Genomic DNA, 19224 nt, shown 5'->3' with positions numbered 1-19224 from the left:
TTCTAGTCCCGGTCGGGGCACCGGATTCTGTCCCGCTTGCCCCTCTTCCAGGCCAGCTCTCTGCTGTGGCCAGGGAGTGCAGTGGAGGATGGCCCAAGTCCTTGGGTCCTGCACCCCATGGGAGACCAGGAGAAGTACCTGGCTCCTGCCATTGGATCAGCGCGGTGCGCCGGCTGCAGTGCGTTGGCCACGGCAGCCATTGGAGGGTGAACCAGCGGCAAAGGAAGACCTTTCTCTCTGTCTCTCTCTCTCACTGTCCACTCTGCCAGTCAAAAAAAAAAAAAAAAAAAAAAAAAAGAAGAAGAAGAAGAAGATCAACACACCACACTATGTAGCCACTTTTCCACTAGGGGATCTCTCCAAATCTTAGTCTTAACTGACAGCTGGGTCTCCACTAAGGAGGCTGATTTCCCTGCAGGTCTCTCAAGCAGAAACTGCTCTTCCTTCTAACTAAAATGGACTGCAGAATTGGGCCATAATTCTGACATTTTTCCTACTTTTCATTGCTTCTTCCAGACAGCACTCCTCCTCAAGGTGCCTGTATTTCAGCACCTTCAGGGATAATCACCCATTATCCCTGTTTCTTAGTTTTCTATCAAAAATGCCATTATATAGTCAGCCTTTATCAATCATTCATCAGATTTACTACTTAATCAACAGCAGGTAGACAAAGTACCCTGCCACCCGTGTGGGATACCCGAATGAAGTTCCTGCCTCTCAGCTTTGACCTGGCCCAGCCCTGGATGTTGAGGCCATTTGGAGAATGAACCAGTGGAAAGCAGATCTCTTTCTGTGTGTCTCTCCCTATTTCTCTCTGTCACCCTGCCTTTCAAACAAATAAATAAATCTTAGAGAAAAAAGAAAGAAAGACAGGGAGAGACATGGAGAGAAGGATTTTCCATGCATTTGGCTGACTCCCTGAATGACTGCAACAGGCAACTCTGGGCCAGGCTGAAGCTAGGAGCCTGGAACTCCATCCAGGTCTCCCACGTGGGTCGCAGGGGCCCAGGTACTTGGGTCATTCTTTGTTGCTTTCCAAAGTGCATCAGCAGGAAGCTGGATCAGAAGCCAAGTAGCCAGGATTCTAGACAGCACTCTGACATCATTGTTATAAGCAGTGGCTTAACTCACTGCACCACAATGCACCTTTTCTTTAGAACAAAACAACGTTCTACTTTTTCCTCAACTCAGGAAAAGGTGACTGCATATTCAGTGTCAAGAATAAATTTTGATTTTTCAAGCTAATAATTATGCTTTCGTTCTCCTAGTAAATAACTGTTTAAGACAGAGGAATGTGAAACAATACTTATAATCAGATATAAAGAACCTAGGAAAGTGATTTCTAAAAACACTTATTTTTCTTCTGGATATTCTCATGTCTAGATGAAATCCCAGGAATTTTGCTCATTTCTGAATGATGAGATTATGTTGGTTTTTTATTTCCTTTTTGTATTTTCCTTCCCCCCTCCAATTTTTTTTTTTTTTTTATAATGAGCAGGCATTACTTCTATGAACAACAACCACAAAAGAAATCCATGAAAAGACTTTTACTTGATTTATTACTGACCATGATGGAGTAATAGAGGACTAAAATTAAACAGGCTCCAGTGCTGTGGTGTAGTGGGTAAGGCTGCACTTGCAGTGCTGGCATCCCATATGGGCGCCAGTTCTAGTCCCAGCTGCTCCTCTTCCAATCCAGCTCTCTGCTGTGGCCTGGGAAAGCAGTGAAAGATGGCCCAAGTCCTTGGGCCCCTGTACCTGCATGGGAGACCGGGAAGAAGCACCTCTCTCCTGGCTTTGGATCAGTGCAGCTCCGGCATTGCGGCCAATTGGGGAGTGAACCAGTGGATGGAAGACCATTCTCTCTTTCTCTCTCTGCGTCTGCTTCTCTCTATATATAACTCTGATTTTCAAGTAAATAAATAAATCTTAAAAAAATTAAACAAAGGGGTCAGCACTGTGGCACAGCGGGTTAATGCCCTGGCCTGAAGCGCTGGCATCCCATATGGGCGTCAGTTTGGGACCTGGCTGCTCCACTTCCGATCCAGCTCTCTGCTGTGGCCTGGGAAAGGAGTGAAAGATGGCCCAAGTCCTTGGTCCCCTGCACCCACGTGGGAGACCTGGAGGAGGCTCCTGGCTCCTGGCTTCAGATTGGCTCCGGCCGTTACGGCCAATGGAGGAGTGAACCAGCGGATGAAGACCTCTCTCTTTCTCTCTCTCTCTCTCTCTCTCTGCCTCTCCTCTCTCTGTGAAACTCTTTCAAATAAATAAATATTTTTAAAAAATTAAAGAAAAACAAAAAACCTAGATAACAGCACAAGGCATCTGAAAGAATGGTTTCAGATATCAGACAATGGGCAATGTAGGACTACTATACTACACAATCTATGATCCTGAGAGAAGGAAAATAAATCAGGTGAGACCACCAAGGGACAGTCTCCAGGCTGCTATAAAAAAACAGGCAAAGGCCAGACCCAAAAAGAAAAATATCATATGCTTTCTCTGATTTCTGGTAGCTAACATACAGAATAGAAAAAAAATTTAAAAAGCAATGTGTTGAGTGAAATTGACATTTTGAGACTTGATTATTGTTTATAGCCCTTATCTATACTTCTGTGGAACAATGGTTTTTCTACTTTCTACTTTTTTTTAACTCTTATTTAATGAATATAAATTTCCAAAGTACAGCTTATGGATTACAATGGCTTCCCCCCTATAACGTCCCTCCAACCCGCAACCCTCCCCTTTCCCACTCCCTCTCCCCTTCCATTCACATCAAGATTCATTTTCGATTCTCTTTATATACAGAAGATCAGTTTAGCATACATTAAGTAAAGATTTCAACAGTTTGCTCCCACACAGAAACATAAAGTGAAAAATACTGTTTGAGTGCTAGTTATAGCATTAAATCTCAATGTACAGCACACTAAGGACAGAGATCCTACATGAGGAGTAAGTGTACAGTGACTCCTGTTGTTGACTTAACAAACTGACACTCTTGTTTATGGCCTCAGTAATCACCCTAGGCTCTTGTCATGAGCTGCCAAGGCTATGGAAGCCCCCTGAGTTCACTGACTCTGATCATATTTAGACAAGGCCATAGTCAAAGTGGAAGTTCTCTCCTCCCTTCAGAGAAAGGTACCTCCTTCTTTGAAGACCCATTCTTTCCACTGGGATCTCACTCGTGGAGATCTTTCATTTAGGTTTTTTTTTTCCCCAGAGTGTCTTGCTTTCCATACCTGAAATACTCTCATGGGCATTTCAGCCGGATCGGCATGCCTTAAGGGCTGATTCTGAGGCCAGAGTGCTGTTAGGACATTTGCCATTCTATAGGTCTGCTGTGTATCTCACTTCCCATGTTGGATCATTCTCTCCCTTTTTGATTCTATCAGCTAGTATTTGCAGACACTAGTCTTGTTTATGTGATCCCTTTGGTTCTTAGTCCTATCATTACGATCAATTGTGAACAGAATTTAACCCCGGGGCTAGTGAGATGGCATTGGTACATGCCACCTCGATGGGATTGAATTCAAATCCCTGGTATGTTTCTAACTCTACCGTTTGAGGTAAGTCAGCTTGAGCATGTTCCGAATTGCACATCTCTTCCCTCTCTTATTCCCACTCTTATTTTTTACAGTGATCACTTTTCAGTTAAGTTTCAGCACTTAAGAAGAATTGTGTATTGATTACAGTATTCAACCAAAAGTATTAAGTAGAACAAACAAACAAAAATACTAAGAGGGATAACATATTAAGCTGCTCATCAACAGTCAGGGTGAGGGCTGATCAAGTCACCGTTTCTCATAGTGTTCATTTCACTTTAACAGGTTTCCTTTTTGGTGCTCAGTTAGTTGTCACCTATCAAGGAGAACAAGTGGTATTTGTCCCTTTGGGATTGGCTTATTTCACTCAACATAATGTTTTCCAAATTCCTAATAGGGATCACTTTTCAGTTAAAATTTAAACACCTAAGAATAATTGTGTGTTAACTTTCTACTTTTTGAATCCTTTATTTAGTGGAGGATTAAGCCTGTGATTATAAAGTAAATTAAAAACGTTACTGCAAAAATCAAAAGAAAGGAAAGGAGGATTAGGGGGTAGGGTTTGAGAGTAGGAAGTATCACTATGTGCTTAAAATTGTATACATGAAATACATGTAATCTGTTCCCTTTATAGAAATAATATTTTTTTAAAAACAGGCAAGGGGAAAGAACTCAAACACAGCATAGTGGTTGGACTGAGCTGAAAATATAGAGATCAAAGTTCAGGAGGCCAAGGCAACTAGTATTTATAGGGCTGAGCACCAGAAAGGAGGAAGCTCCACAACCAAGCACTCAGGAGAACTCCAGGAGAGTTCCAGTGAAGCACTGGTTTGTGCATGTATGGGAAGAAATTTCACAAGGCCGGGGAATGAGCCAACAGAAATCAATAGACTGAATAATTAGTAAGTCTTTTGCTTTAGGCATACTCTGTTATCCACCAGCAAGAGTTGAAAGATCTCTAGATATCCAGGACATTGAGCACAATCCTGCTTTTGAATCGTGTTAAAGTACACCTAGGGAAAGGCTGCTACAGAAATATTAACAGCTTAAGAGCAAACCCTAAACAGATCCAACCAATTCCAATTATCTTAAATGCATGTCAGAACAAACTCTAACACTATTTAAATGACTACAATAAAATACAGCACCTAAAAAACATAAAATTTAAAATGTCTACATTCAATAAGCAATGACCAGGAGTGCAAAGAAATGGGAAAATATGACCCACAACCAGGAGGAAAAAAAAATCTATAGCATTCATATATCAGGCCTGCAAAACACACAGATGATGGGACTGGTGCAGTAGAATTATGAAAATATTTATTACTAAAATGTTCTGTATGTTGAAGAAGACAAGGGAACATACTTATTATGAGGAAAGAAATGGAAGATATAAAAAAAGAACCAAATGAAGTTTCCTTTCCTGAAAAGGAAAATACATTGCAATAAATTAATAGCAGGTTAGATACTATAGTAGGAAAGTTCAAAGAACTTGAAGACAGCAATAGAAACTGTCTAAAATGAAGCACACAGAGAATAAAAGTTTTTTTTTTTAAATAAACAGAGCATCAATTATCTGTAGGACTATATGAAGTGGCCTAAAACACATGGAAGAGGAATTTCAAAAGGAAGGGACAGTTAGAAATATATTTGAAGAAACAAAAGGCAAAAACTTTTCAGATTTAATAAAAATCACAAAGTATGTCCAAATTCAATGAATTTTAAGAAGAATTAACTTAAAGAATATCACAAAAAGGTATAGCATATGCAATTGCTGAAAACTACGGATGAAAATCTAAAAAATAGAGAAAAGGAGACATAATTGGTACATATTAACAAAGAAAAACAATAGGCCCCACTATACCAGGCAGAAGAGAATGCATAGAGAGTTTAGTGTTGAAAGAAAGGTGGGGAGGAACAGTTGAAACAACTTTCCTAAATGCGAGCAAGATAAAATTTGTCAGAAAAAAAAATTTAGAGAATTTAATATGTGTGGAATTGAATTATAATATACATTAAACTGCAATGTAATACATGTTAAAGGAAGCTCCCTAGCAGAAGCAAAATTAAATAAGATAGAAATAAAATTCCATACAAAGGTATGAAGAAGGCTGGAAGTAGTATATATAGGATACCTTTAATCACTTCTAGATATACTTAAAATATAAGTGACTGTCAAATAAAAAATAATAATGCAGCCAGCGCCGCGGCTCACTAGGCTAATCCTCCGCCTTGCGGCGCCGGCACACCGGGTTCTAGTCCCGCTCGGGGTGCCAGATTCTGTCCCAGTTGCCCCTCTTCCAGGCCAGCTCTCTGCTGTGGCCAGGGAGTGCAGTGGAGGATGGCCCAAGTCCTTGGGCCCTGCACCCCATGGGAGACCAGGATAAGTACCTGGCTCCTGCCATCGGATCAGCGCGATGCGCCGGCCCGCAATGCGCCGGCCGCGGCGGCCACTGGAGGGTGAACCAACGGCAAAGGAAGACCTTTCTCTCTGTCTCTCTCTCTCACTGTCCACTCTGCCTGTCAAAAAAAAAATGCATTGTGGGATTTACAGACTGTGTAAAAGTAAATGCTTTGTATAGCACAAAGGATAAGAGATAGGGAAAGTAAATTATAAAGTTATATGATCATTATATTAATGCAAATTGTTATATTATCATTTTAAGGCTTTCTATATTAAATAAAATATGTATATTATAAATCCTATAATAACAAATATGAAAGATTCATAGCAAATAACTCACATATCACATAAAATTAAAAAAAACAATAAGAAGGAAAGCAATGAGAGGAGAAAATATGGATGGGAAAATAGAAAACAAGATGGTATATTTAAACCCAATTGTTTCAAAAATCACTTTCAACATAAATGGTCTAAGCGACCTAATAAAAATCAGAGACCATCATATAGGATAAAAAAAGCAAGACCTAACAGTATGCCAGGTACAACTATAAATTATCTTTAAAAAGATTTTTTAAATGGATAGATTATAGTTATGCAAACAAGTCACAAGAAAGTTCAGTGAGACTACATTAACACCGCACAAAGCCGGTTTTTCAAAGAAGGCAAGTGATCAGATATGAAGAGGGTCATTTCCTAACAGTAAAGGTGGCAATGCATCATGGGGACATGAGAGTTTTCAGTGTGTAATGTGCTGAATAACAGAGCTTCAACTGCATGAAGCTAATATAATTGAAACAGACATAATTAAAATCCATGAATATTACTGGTTATTTCAACATTCTTCTCAGTGATTGACAGAACAAGACAAAGCAAATCAGTATGAATGTAAGTGACTTGAACAATATACTAGCAAACCAACTTTACCCATTTGACGTATATAGAATATCTCTGCACAGTAACAGGAGAGTAAATATTTTTTCCACATACAAATGAAATTATCCCATATTTTGGGTCATTAAAAAAGTCTCAATGAATTTAAGAGAGCTGCAATTATACAAAGCGTGTTCTCTCATCAAAAAGAAAATAAACTAGAAATTCAAAATATAAATATTTTTATATAAATTTCTAAATATTGGGAAGTAAACAACACACTTCCAAGTAAAGAGGAAAACACTAAAGTAATATGAACATAGTGAATACAAACACAAGCATGACATGCCAACTTTGTGGACCGCAGCTGAAGAAGGACTTAGAAGGTAATTTCTAACACTGAGAAAATAAAATCTCAAATAAGTTATATTGCTATGCAAAGAAACTAACAAAAGAGCAAATTAACAAAAAAGAAGATTGAAATCAATAAATTCAAAGGTGAATATCAATGAGACAGTTGAAAACTGGCTACACATCTCTGTATGGACAGTGCCTGGCCTGCTCACGCAGTCTCTCCACAGGAGTTGGGTAGGGATCCTTCCCAGCAGGAAGCCTCAGAGCAGCTGCACTGCACAGCAGCTAACCAAGGATATGGAGGCTATGAAGCCACAAATGGTTACTTCTGCCACATCCTGTTAGTTATGATTAAAGCACAAGCCTACTGAGAGTCAAGGGTAGGGAAATCAAACGCCATCCTTTATTTTTTTTAATATATATTTAGTTTTTGATTTCTAGTTTTTTTTTTTCAGTTTTTACCAGATTCAATATAGTTCATAGATACAATTCCAATCATTGTTTTTAGTTTCTGAGATAGCATATTCTTAATTTACATTATAGTCAAGGGCTTAATGCTTCACCGAATAAAATGTTTAACAAGTTAAAAGCGAAGAGACCCTAGTTTAGTGGGAATACACACAAGGGCTATAAACAATAATCACATCGAAAGATGACCATTTCATCCACATAGAGTAAATTTTAAAGTAATCACAGATCACTAAAACTAGAGTAATACGAAATTCTTAACCATCTCTTAATGAGGTAGCATCAAGGCCCAAGAAAAAAGATGTGGCAAAGGAAATATTGTTGTAGGTAACTTTGAAAAGTGGAATCCACACTACAGGTCTGGTCTGACATATAGTATCATTTCCCTCTTATTCCCTATTATTTGTACCTGTTATATTTGTTGTGGTACAGATCTTCCAATGACAAATTCATCTTCTCTTTATTTGAAAATGCTTTATTTTACTTTTATTTTTGAAGAATATTTTCACAAGATATACTCTTATTTAGGTTGGCAGGTTTTGTTTTCCTTTTTTTCTTTCTGAACTTAAAAGATCTCCCTCTGGCTTCCGTTTGCACTATTTCTGTTAGGAGGTTAGCAGTGACTCTCTGTCTTCCTCATGTAGTAACAGGGCTTTTTTTCTTTTGGGTCATTTAAAATTTTTCTCTTTCTCATTGTTTGTTTAGCAACCTGACTGTAATGTGCCTTGGTATAGCTTTCTGTGTATTTATCCTTTTAAAGTCTCGTGAGGTTTTTGAATCAGTGGATTAATATTTTTACTCAAACCTAAAAAATTTTTCAGCCACAATCATGCATTGTGCAATCATATAATCTTTTTTAAAGTTTCATTTTTGGGCCAGCATTGTGGTATAGTAGGTAAAGCTACCACCTGCAACATAGGCACCAGTTCAAGTTCCCAATGCTCCACTTGCGATCCAGCTCTCGGCTAATGTGCCTGTAAAAGCATCAGAAGAAGGCCCAAGTACTTGGGCCTCTGCACCCACATGAGAGACCTTGAAGAAGCTCCTGGCTTTGGCCTGGCACAGACCTGGCCATTACGGAGTGAACCAGTGGATGAAAGACTCTCTGGGGGCCAGTGCCATGGTACAGTAGGTTAATCCTCTGCCTGCAGCGCTAGCATCCCATATGGGCGCCAGTTCTAGTCCCAGCTGCTCCTCTTCCAATCCAGCTCTCTGCTGCGGCCTGGGAAAGCAGTGAAAGATGGCCCAAGTCCTTGGGCCCCTGTACCTGCATGGGAGACCAGGAAGAAGCACCTGGTTCCTGGCTTTGGATCAGTGCAGCTCCGGCCATTGCGGCCATTTGGGGAGTGAACCAACAGATGGAAGACCTTTCTCTCTGTCTCTTCCTCTCACTGTGTGTAACTCTAGCTCTCAAATAAATAAATAAAATCTTCTTAAAAAAAGATGGTGTCTCTCCCTTTCTTTTCTTTCTCTGTAACTGTGCCTTTCAAATAAATTTTTTTTAAATGTTTACTTACTTATTTGAAAGAGTGACACACAAACACAGACACACATAGAGCGTGCACTTCCATCAGTTGGTTCACTCCCCAAATGGCTGTAAGAGCCAGGGCTGGGCCAGGCTGAAGCCAGGAGCCAGAAGCCAGGAATTCTATCCAGGTATCCCACATATGTAGCAGGGACTAAAACACTTTGGCCATCACCCACTGCTTCTTAGGTGCATTTGCAGGGAGCTGGACCAGGGAAGTGGAATAACCAGGATTTGAACTGATGCTCTGATGTGGAATGTGGGCCTCCCAAGTGGCAGGTAACCTGCTGTGCCAAAACATCCATGTCATTATGTCTTCTAAATAACTGAACACATTACATTTTGAACATTATATCACCAGTGGGTCTACATCTATTTTGTGGGGTAGGTGGCGGGAGTGAGGTAGGTGAGTGCCAAGACACTGCCCAAAAACCTGGGGCTGACATCATCAGGACTTGTGTGTCCTGACAGACTTTGGGACATTGACATTGGCCATGCCCCTGCCAATGCCAGTGCCTGAGCATCCACTCTGGGACTGCAGGTCAGTGCTCCCATGGCCCCAGTCACAGCAGACTGGACCTCACCAAATGGGTCCCCCCTAAGACTCATGTGCCTATGCTGAGATTTAGAGAAGTATCCACACCACCACTGCTACTGCTACCAATTCATGTGGAAGAAGAAACAGGCGTCTATATTACAGTGTCCAGCTAAAAATAAAGCCAAAATAGACTACCAAACCAAGAAGACACAGCTTCTTGAAAAAGCCTTTCTCTGTGAAAGATACTTGTTAAAAGCGACAGAAACAATTAATCTACCAGATGCACAAATATCAAAGTTAGAAACCCAAGAAATATGAAAAAGCAAGGCAATATGATGCTCCCATGAAACATGATAATTTTTTAGTAGTAGACTCCAGAGAAAAGGAAAATGATGAAGTACCTGGCAAACAATTCAAAAGAATGAGTAAAAGGATGTTCAGAGACTTACAAGATAATGTAGACAGTTTAATGAAATCAGGAAAGCAATGTATAATATGAATGGAAATTCAGAAAAGAGAAATCTTAAAAAAGAACAAACAGAAAACTTAGAAATAAAAAGTCAAAAAATATAGTTGACAAAACAATAGATGACAACAAGCAGAAAAAACAAATTCAGAACTTGAAGATAGGCCTTTTGAAATTTCCTAGTGAGACAAAAAAGGAAGGAAAAAGTACTTTTTTAATAATAAAAATGAACAGATATATTCTGAGACTTTTAAGGAACTATTAAATTTATAGGGAACTCAGAAAACCCTACAACAAATAAAACCAAATAATACAGTTTAGAAATGGATGAGGTTGAGGTGAGGAGGGTGACCACTGTGGTGCAGTTGGGTAAGCTGTCACTTGGGACATTGCATCGCTTATCAGAGCGCTTGGGATGGAGTCCTGCCTCCACTTCCTATCTGTTGGCTTTTTGTTAATGTACCTTGGAGACAATAGATTATAGCAAAAAACTTCAGTTCTTGCCACCCACATGAAAAACCCAGATGCAGTTTCTTGCTCTTGGCTTTGGCCTAGCACAGCCCTGACTGTTGCAGATGGAAGGTCTCTGTTTCTCTCCCTCTCCTCGTAACTCTGCCTTTCAAATAAATAAATCTTAAAGAAAAAAATGGACAAAGGATCTAAATAGACTTGTCTCAAAAGAAGAAATACACATGGTCAACAAATAAACGAAAAAGTTATTGATATGAACATCTATCAGGGAAATGCAAAACAAAACCACAATGAGGTAGGAGTTCACTCCAGTCTGAATGACTGTTATCAAAAAGACAAAACATAACAAATGCTTGTGAGGATGTGGAGAAAAGGGAACCCTGACACACTGTTGGTAGGAAGACAAATTACTACAGTCATCATGGAAAGCAGTATGGAAATTCCACAAAAAAAAACCCTAAAAATAGAACTACCATATGACCCAGCTTACCCCATAAAAACTGTACAAGTATTAAAGATAACTAAAAAATTTAATTAATGAATTAAAAAATATGGGACAGTAATGTTAGCAGACTGACATAATTTTCCACTATTTTAACTTTCTTGGAAGTAGAAAAACATTTCAGGAGTTTTATTATTCTTTGCTCATTTTCATTTCTCACTGATAGCACAGTGAGCAACACAACATTCCTTCCTAAAAAGCTGAATTTATGTTCAGTCCCAAAGTGTTCATTCATGATGAATCAATTATAATAGTAATGCTCCTGTCTCATTTTATAAGATACTCAATCTCCCAGCCTTCCTGAGAGCTACAAGTGACCATATGGTACATGATCAACGAGACCGACAACGAAGCTAGCTAGGGGTCCCCTGAAAAGGCTTTAATTTTGCTACAAAAAAGGAAGAGGTAAGGCTGGCCCCCTTTCCTGTATTAAATGTGAGTCATATCTGACTATAATTCATATGTGGATGAAAAGTTCACACTCTTAAATACAGCAGAAGAGAAGAAACAAAAGGGCCTGGTCCATAACGATGCTACTGAGAATCTAAAGCAATGCATCACCTGATTGCCCCTGAGAAAAATAAAATTTATCTGTTTAAACCACTTCGTCTAAAGTTTTCTGTTTCCCATGACAGCAAACATCTCTGACTGATAAATGCACATACCCCTTGTTCTTTAGACTAAGGAAGAGTTTGCAGATAATATGTAGTTTGTCTTAAAATAGACTAAAAAGGGAAATGGATGAGAATTGCATTTTCTTGACATCTTTGGACTAATCAGGTTTTCTTTGATGTCTATGAAATGCATGTCTGCCTTATATCCCTCTCTGATTACAAAATTCTTTGTGGCCAGAGATAATCTGTTTTCTAAACTCACGTGGAGGTACTACCAGGTCCTCAAATTAGCTGACTGACAGCCTCTATGTCTAGATGTCATGCAAGTTATCTCTGTCACCTACATATACTTTGTCTCCATAAGGAACAAGGAACCTACAGACCTAAAATTAATTTTTTCATAGTAATAAGTATGGAGTTAAGACAAAAAATGCAAAGGGATGATTCACTGTCTTACGTTCACATTCTCTGACATCCAAGTTGAACTGCTGCAATGCTCCCAAGGTAAGCTGCCTTACTTCGGCTTCCAGCAAAAGCTGCATCAAGGATGTGGCTAAATGCTTGCAAGCTGACATACATGCTGTCTGAGCCACCTTTCCCTGAAATACAAGAGTGTATACCACAAGGTTAATGGATTAAAATGAAATTCCAGCAAACATTAAAATCACTTTATGAGTACAAAAAAGGTGACGAGTGAAATTGACATCTTGAAATTTGATGATTATTTATAGCCCTTGTCTATCCTCTTGAGGAACAGTGTTTTGTTTTGTTTTTACTTTCTATTTGTTAAATTCTTTATTTGGTGGAGGATTAAGCCTCTGATTATAAAGTAAACTGAAAGTATGTTATTATAAAAATTAAAAAGAAACTACAAAGAAAGAAGGAGGGAGGAAGGGAAGGGAAGGGTGGAAGAGTCATACTTGCTGAAAATTGTATATACGAAATACATGAAAGCTATTCTTTTTATATAAATAAAATTAATATCAATAATAAAGAATTTGTCTAAGAAACTCCCCATCTTGATATCCTTACATTCAAATAATCGTGGAATCAGAGCACCTGATAGCAAGCATCTCCAATATTGGCATAACAATCAGGCATAGTAGTCATAACCCCAAGCTGAAATTCACACAGCCAAGCTGTTTAGTCAAGAAGCACCTTTACCCCTAAATTGACAGTAGATAAACAATATTCAAAATCTTCAGTAAACTGAAAAAGAATATTCCAGAGAATAAACCTTAAAAAGCTTTTCCCTGAAAAATTAATTATTAAAAAAGAAATGTAAATGATAATCCCTATTTTATCTAGAAACCAGTATTTGCTGCTTTGTGCTTAACATGCATAAAATGAAAAGAACGATTTAAAACAAAATGGTTACTTAGAAATGTAAATAAAATAATTAATTTAATTTTCTTTGAGGATGCTGAGATTTATGAATATAACTCCAAGCTAATTTTTAAAACGTGTTTTTAAATGAATATTTTAGGGTCTGGCATTGTGGCAAAGTGGGTTAAGCTGCCACCTGCAGCATCAGCATCTCATCTGGGTGCGAGTTCGAGTTCTGGCTGGCTGCTCCACTTCCGATCCAGATCCCTGCTAATGTGCCTGGGAAAATAGCAGAAGATGGCTCATGTCCTTGGACCACTGTATCCACATGGGAGACCTGGAAGAAGCTCCAGGCTCCTAGCTTCAGCCTGGCCCAGCCCTGGCTATTGTGGCCTATTAGGGAGTGAACCAGAAGATGGAAGACCTCTGTCTCTCTGGTTCTCCCTATCTGTCTCCATAACTCTGCCTTTCAAATAAATAAAATAAATCTTTAAAAAATAATATTGGAGATTTGAAAATGGCAGAATAGAGAAAGGACATACTGTATTAGGCTAGAGGAAAATAGAAGCAAAAAAGTGGAGAATGTGCATTCCCAGGGGAGAATTGGAGAGAAATCTGCAGTGGAAATTCTACAGAAGGAAGAGAGACACCAGGATCAGCATGGAAGGTGTGGACGTGGAACAATGAGCGCAGACACAACACATGACCACCACAGCTGAGAGCTGGAGGAAGCACCAGCTTTGCAGAGCGAGGGGAGAGCAGACCAAAGGGGCCTGTGCCACTGACAATATTGCCGAAGGGAGAACCCAGCAGATTATGCTGTCTTTGAGTCCAGCTTGAAGCCTTGAGGGAGAGAAGACACCTGCCTAACCCAGCAATAAAAGGACACGTTTCTCTCTTCCCAACACCCTACATCAGTGCCAGGCAATGGGCTGGGAGATGGTGCCATTTTGACATCAGTAGCAGCTGTGGCAGCTCGTGTGCACATGTCCAGCGGCTGGAGGGGACAACATGCCATCTAGACACAGTAGTGGCTGAGCAGCTCAGCTTTGCGTCCATGGCAATGGGCAGAAAGAAGGAGCCACTTTGAAATGAGTAGCAGCTGTGGAAGCTCTTATGCATGTGTGCAAACCAGGGATGTTACCAGAGGGAAAAATGTACATTTCCCACTAACTTTAAGTCTGGCTGGAAGGATTGACAGGGGGCTGAGCATCCATGCAGGACTGTGAGGCACCCCCAGCCTCTCAACACATCTCAGGCTCCAGTATCCTTTCATGATGAAAACCTCAAGCAAACTGGATATAGAAAGAAGATTCCTCAACATAATCAAGGCAATCTATGACAAACCCACAGCCAGCATCTTACTGAATGGTGAAAAGTTGGAGGCATTTCCACTAAGATTCAGTACCAGACAAGGATGCCCACTCTCACCACTGTTATTCAATATTGTCCTGGAAATTTTAGCCACAGCATTAGGAAAGAAAAACAAACTGAAGGAATACAAATTGGAAAGGAGGAAGTTAAGTTATCCTTATTTGCAGATGACATGATTCTATATATGGGAAAACCAGAAAACTCCACTAAGAGACTATCATAAAAGAGTGGCAAAATATGGAATTAACACACAAAAATCAACAGCCTTTGTATACAAAGACAACAGCATGGCTGAGAAAGAACTTCTAAGATCAACCCCATTCACAATGACTACAAAACAAACTATATACCATGGAATACATTCAATCGAAGAGGTGAAAGATCTCTACAATGAAAATTACAAAACATCCAAGAAAGAAAAAGAAGACACACATACAAACAGGAAAAATATTCCATGTTCATGGATTGGAAGAATTAATTCATCAAAATGTCCATACTACTGAAGGCAATTTACAAATTCAATGTGATCCCCATCAAAATACCAACAACATTCTCTGTGGATCTAGATACAAAACACAAGAACTAAAGCTAAAGCTTTAGCTAATAGCTAAAGCAATTTATACAACAAAATGTCAGAGGCATCACAATACCAGGTTTCAAGACATATTACAGGTCAGTTATAAACAGAACAGCTTGGTATTGGCAAAACAAAGCAAAACAAAAAATAGATGGATAGACTAATGGTACAAAATAGAAACCCCAGAAATCAATATATACATCTATAACCAACTAGGCTTTAACACAGGAGCTAAAATCAATCCCTAGAGCAAGGATAGGCTCTTCAAAAAATGGTGCTGGGAAAACCAGATAGCCACATGCAGAAGTAAGAAGGAAGATCCCTACCTTATACCTACACAAAAATCCACTAAAATGGTTCCAGGATGTAAACCTGTGTCCTGATACCATCAAATTACTAGAAACTGGAAGACATTGGCATAGGCAAAGACTTCTTGGAAAAGTCCCCAGAAGCACAGCCAATCTAAGTCAAAAGTGACAAATGGGTAAAAGTGACAAATGGGTTACACTAAGCTGAGAAGCTTCCGCATTGCAAAAGAAACAGTAAAGTGAATAGGCAACCAACAGAATGGGAGAAAACATTTGCAAACTATGAAATTTATAAAGGATTAATATCCAGAATCTATAAAACAGCTCAAAAAACTCAAGAACAACAAAACAGGCAATCCAGTTAAGAAACAGGCAAAGGACATGAACAGGCATTTTTCTAAAGAGGAAATTCAAATGGACAACAGACATTTGAGAAAATACTGAGGATCACTATCTGCTGGGGAAATACAAATCAAAACCACAATCAGGATTGACCTCACCTGTTAGAATGGCTGCCATACAGAAATCAACAGAAAATAAATGCTGGCAGTGACGTGCAGAAAAAGCACCCTAATCCACTGTTGGTGTGAATGTAACTAATACAGCCATTGTGGAAAACATTATGAAGATAACTCACAGAGCTGAAAATAAGTATGCCATATGAACCATCTAACCCACTCCTGGAGCTTTTCCCAAGGGAAATGAAATCAGCATACAAAAGAGTTATCTGTATCCCTATATTTATTACAGCTCATGTCACAATAGCCAAGATATGGAATCAAGCCAGATCTCCATCAACAGATGAGTAGATAAAGAAAATGTGGTATATATACATTATGGAATACTACTCAACTGTAAAAAAGAATGACAACCTGTCTTTTGCAACAAAATGATGCAAACGGAAACCATTATAATTAGTGAAATACGCCAGTTCCCTAATCTGTGGTAACTGAGAGAGTACCAAAAATATAATGTATAGAAGCAAAATTGACATTTTGAACTTTGCTGATTGTTTACAGCCCTTGTCTCTTGTCAAACTGCCTGGGACTGGCAAAAAAACAGATGGGCAGACCAACGGAACTGAATAGAAACCCCAGAAAACAATCCACATATATATAACCAATTAATCTTTGACACAGGAGCTAAAAAAATGAATTTTTCTTCTAACTATTTGTTGAACTTAGTGTAGGATTAATCTTATTAGTATAAAATAAGCTTAAAGTAAATCACTGTAAAAATTAAGAGAGGGAATAGGAGAGGAAGGACAAGGAAGGGTGGGAGCATGGGTGGGTGGGAAGCATCATTATCTTCCTAAATATGTATATATATATATCTAATATATAAAATGAATATACCTTAAATAAATTTATTTAAAAATAAAATTAGTAAACAGGAAAAAATTAATATTCTATTATCTCCTTTAAAGGATTCAAAATACTTTATATTTTGTAAATTAAATCCTAGCGCCCAGGTCCAAGTTACACATCATAGAAGATATATCCACTTTTGTCTAGATTTACATCAAGATTTATATCGATTTTATTTTTGTATAGTTTATCATTTATTCTGAAAGATAGTATGAAAAATATTTTGAAAAGTCTAGGTACTCAAGGTAGCCAGTGAATCCTATTTTGAAATTATGAAATAGTTCAGCCTCTTAAAAAGACATACAGAATCATAGGATGAACACTTATGTGTCCGCTTAACATTACAAACACAGTTTAAGTCTCTCTATGTGATACCCTTGATCTTTTCCTCCTCTCTCCTCAGAGATAAACATTATGAATGAGGGTATCCCTTTGGTATTTTATTATGACATGCTTATAACCAGAAAAAATATACAGTATTATTATTATACATGTTTTGAAATTTTCTATAACATCATATGGCATGTGCTTCTGCAACATGTTTTCCCAGTTTAACATTAAGAATGTAAAGATTTTTAATTGTAATGCAGACTAGATGTTTAATCCTTCAAGTGTTCCACAGTACCCTTTTGGGAAATATGTTATATAATTCATTTGGTCTTCTGTTGTTGGATGTTTAAGTTGTTTATTGTTTTCTGTTTTTCAAAAATATGAGAAACACAGTAAATAAAATAGATCTAGTACTAGAAAATGAACATATCAGAATCTGACTCCAGTGTCCCTTTTATGTTTTCTTAATATGTTTCACTGGTCCAAGGCATCCCTCAAAAGTAGCAGGCTTTAAATGAAAATGAAAAAAAATTTCGATAATCAATTCCTAAATTTGCATCTTTTGAATCATTCCTTTAGGATTATTTTTAGAACCTACTAGGATGAGGAATATCAATATTGTGACTCACAATGTATATGTGTATATATGATGAGGAAAATACATTGAAACCATTCTCTCAAATATCTAATGATAAACAGCTCTTCCAACTTAGAGTTCTGATTTATACTGTCCCCAGATATTTCTTAGAGTATTACTTCATTATATTATCACTAGCTCTGAGAACTAATACAAATTTTTGTATTAATTAAATAAGATATGCTTTTTATGTCTGCTTCCTTGTACAATTGAATATTGTCAAAATTTATATTTATTTGACTAAAATAATATTTTGTAGTATAAAAGAACAGTAACAAATAATGATCAATTTTAGCATAAACATTGAAAATGTTTCTTTCATAAAGTAGATTTATTTTTTGCTATTGAAAACCTGAATATGAGAGAGAGAGAGAGAGAGAGAGAGAGAGAGAGATACTACCCTCTATCCATTGGTTGACTCCTCAGATGACAAGAACAAGGGCTGGGACAGGCCAAAGCCAGGAGCAGAAAGTCCATCTGAGTCTCCTACATGGGTACCAGGAGCCCACTTTAAACACCTGTGCCATCACCTGCTGCCTTCCCAAGCATATTAGCAAGAAGCTGGATTGGATGTGGGCCAGCTGGGATTCAAAACAGTACTCCAATATGGAATGCAAACATTATAAGCAACTGCTTAACCCACTGTGCCACAACACTGTCCACTGAAAATGATTTCTCATGTAAATAAGAATATCTGTCATGTACATAAAAACATCTGTCTATATTTTCTGATGATCTGCACTCTGAATGATTTAATACAATGAATAGAAATAAATTAGGGAGTAATTTAGAGACAAAGTCGGAAAGAGGCAATAGACACATAAAGAATCCTAAAAATGCATCCCATTATAAAAAACGTCCACATTAAATGTCTGGCTTTCAATTAAACCTACTTGTGGCCTGAGAGAGACACCTCTAAGGAGGAGTAAGGTTCAACACAATTGTCAGGCTATACCTAATGAAAAATCTGAGAGGAGGCAGATCAAAGCTGTGAGACTCTCAACAGTTTTTCAACAAGGAGAGTGGGAATAGAGTGAAGGAACAGGCAAGACTAAAGCGGATGTCCAAAAGTAGCAAAGCAGATCAGAAACCAAGGAAAAGAGAAAAGAACTCTCATCTCTTAGGCATTATTATATACCAGATATACTATACTTAGACAACTGATATGTCACATCACTTAATTCTCATAATCACCTTTAAAAAGTTAATATTACTCTTGTTTTAAAATTTTTTTAAGTTATACAAGTTTCATATATTTATTGTATATAAAATATACAATAATGTCTTAGAAACACTACCTTCCCACACTCCCACCCACACTCCCTTTCCTCCCCTCCCTTTCAGATTCCCACTTTTAATTTTTACAATGATCTACTCTCAGTACTTAATGATCGTATAGTTAATCCTCCTCTGAGAGTTCAACAAGTACTATGAAGAGAATAAACAAACAAAAAAAACTACTATCCCTCAATGGAAGACACAGGGGCTATACACAATCATCAATTTTCAATATGTCTATTATACTCTATTATATTACATTTCAGGTACACT

At 38.1% G+C, this 19224-nt stretch overlaps 1 protein-coding gene across 5 annotated transcripts in view; it reads right to left on the bottom strand.

Moving 5' to 3' along the window:
- EXOC6B (exocyst complex component 6B) overlaps positions 1-19224 on the bottom strand; it is a 738880-nt gene that overhangs the window by 195399 nt on the left and 524257 nt on the right. For all 5 annotated transcript variants that reach the window (XM_051842763.2, XM_070068946.1, XM_002709766.5 and 2 more), the window contains one exon: positions 12212-12353. In XM_051842763.2, coding sequence (XP_051698723.1) covers positions 12212-12353 — 142 coding nt within the window. The remainder of the gene's footprint in view (positions 1-12211; positions 12354-19224) is intronic.

This window comes from Oryctolagus cuniculus, chromosome 2 (assembly GCF_964237555.1).
Source record: "Oryctolagus cuniculus chromosome 2, mOryCun1.1, whole genome shotgun sequence".
NCBI classification, from domain to species: domain Eukaryota; kingdom Metazoa; phylum Chordata; class Mammalia; order Lagomorpha; family Leporidae; genus Oryctolagus; species Oryctolagus cuniculus.
Note: the sequence above shows the minus strand (reverse complement) of the source record. Positions and strands in the feature narration are given on the sequence as shown.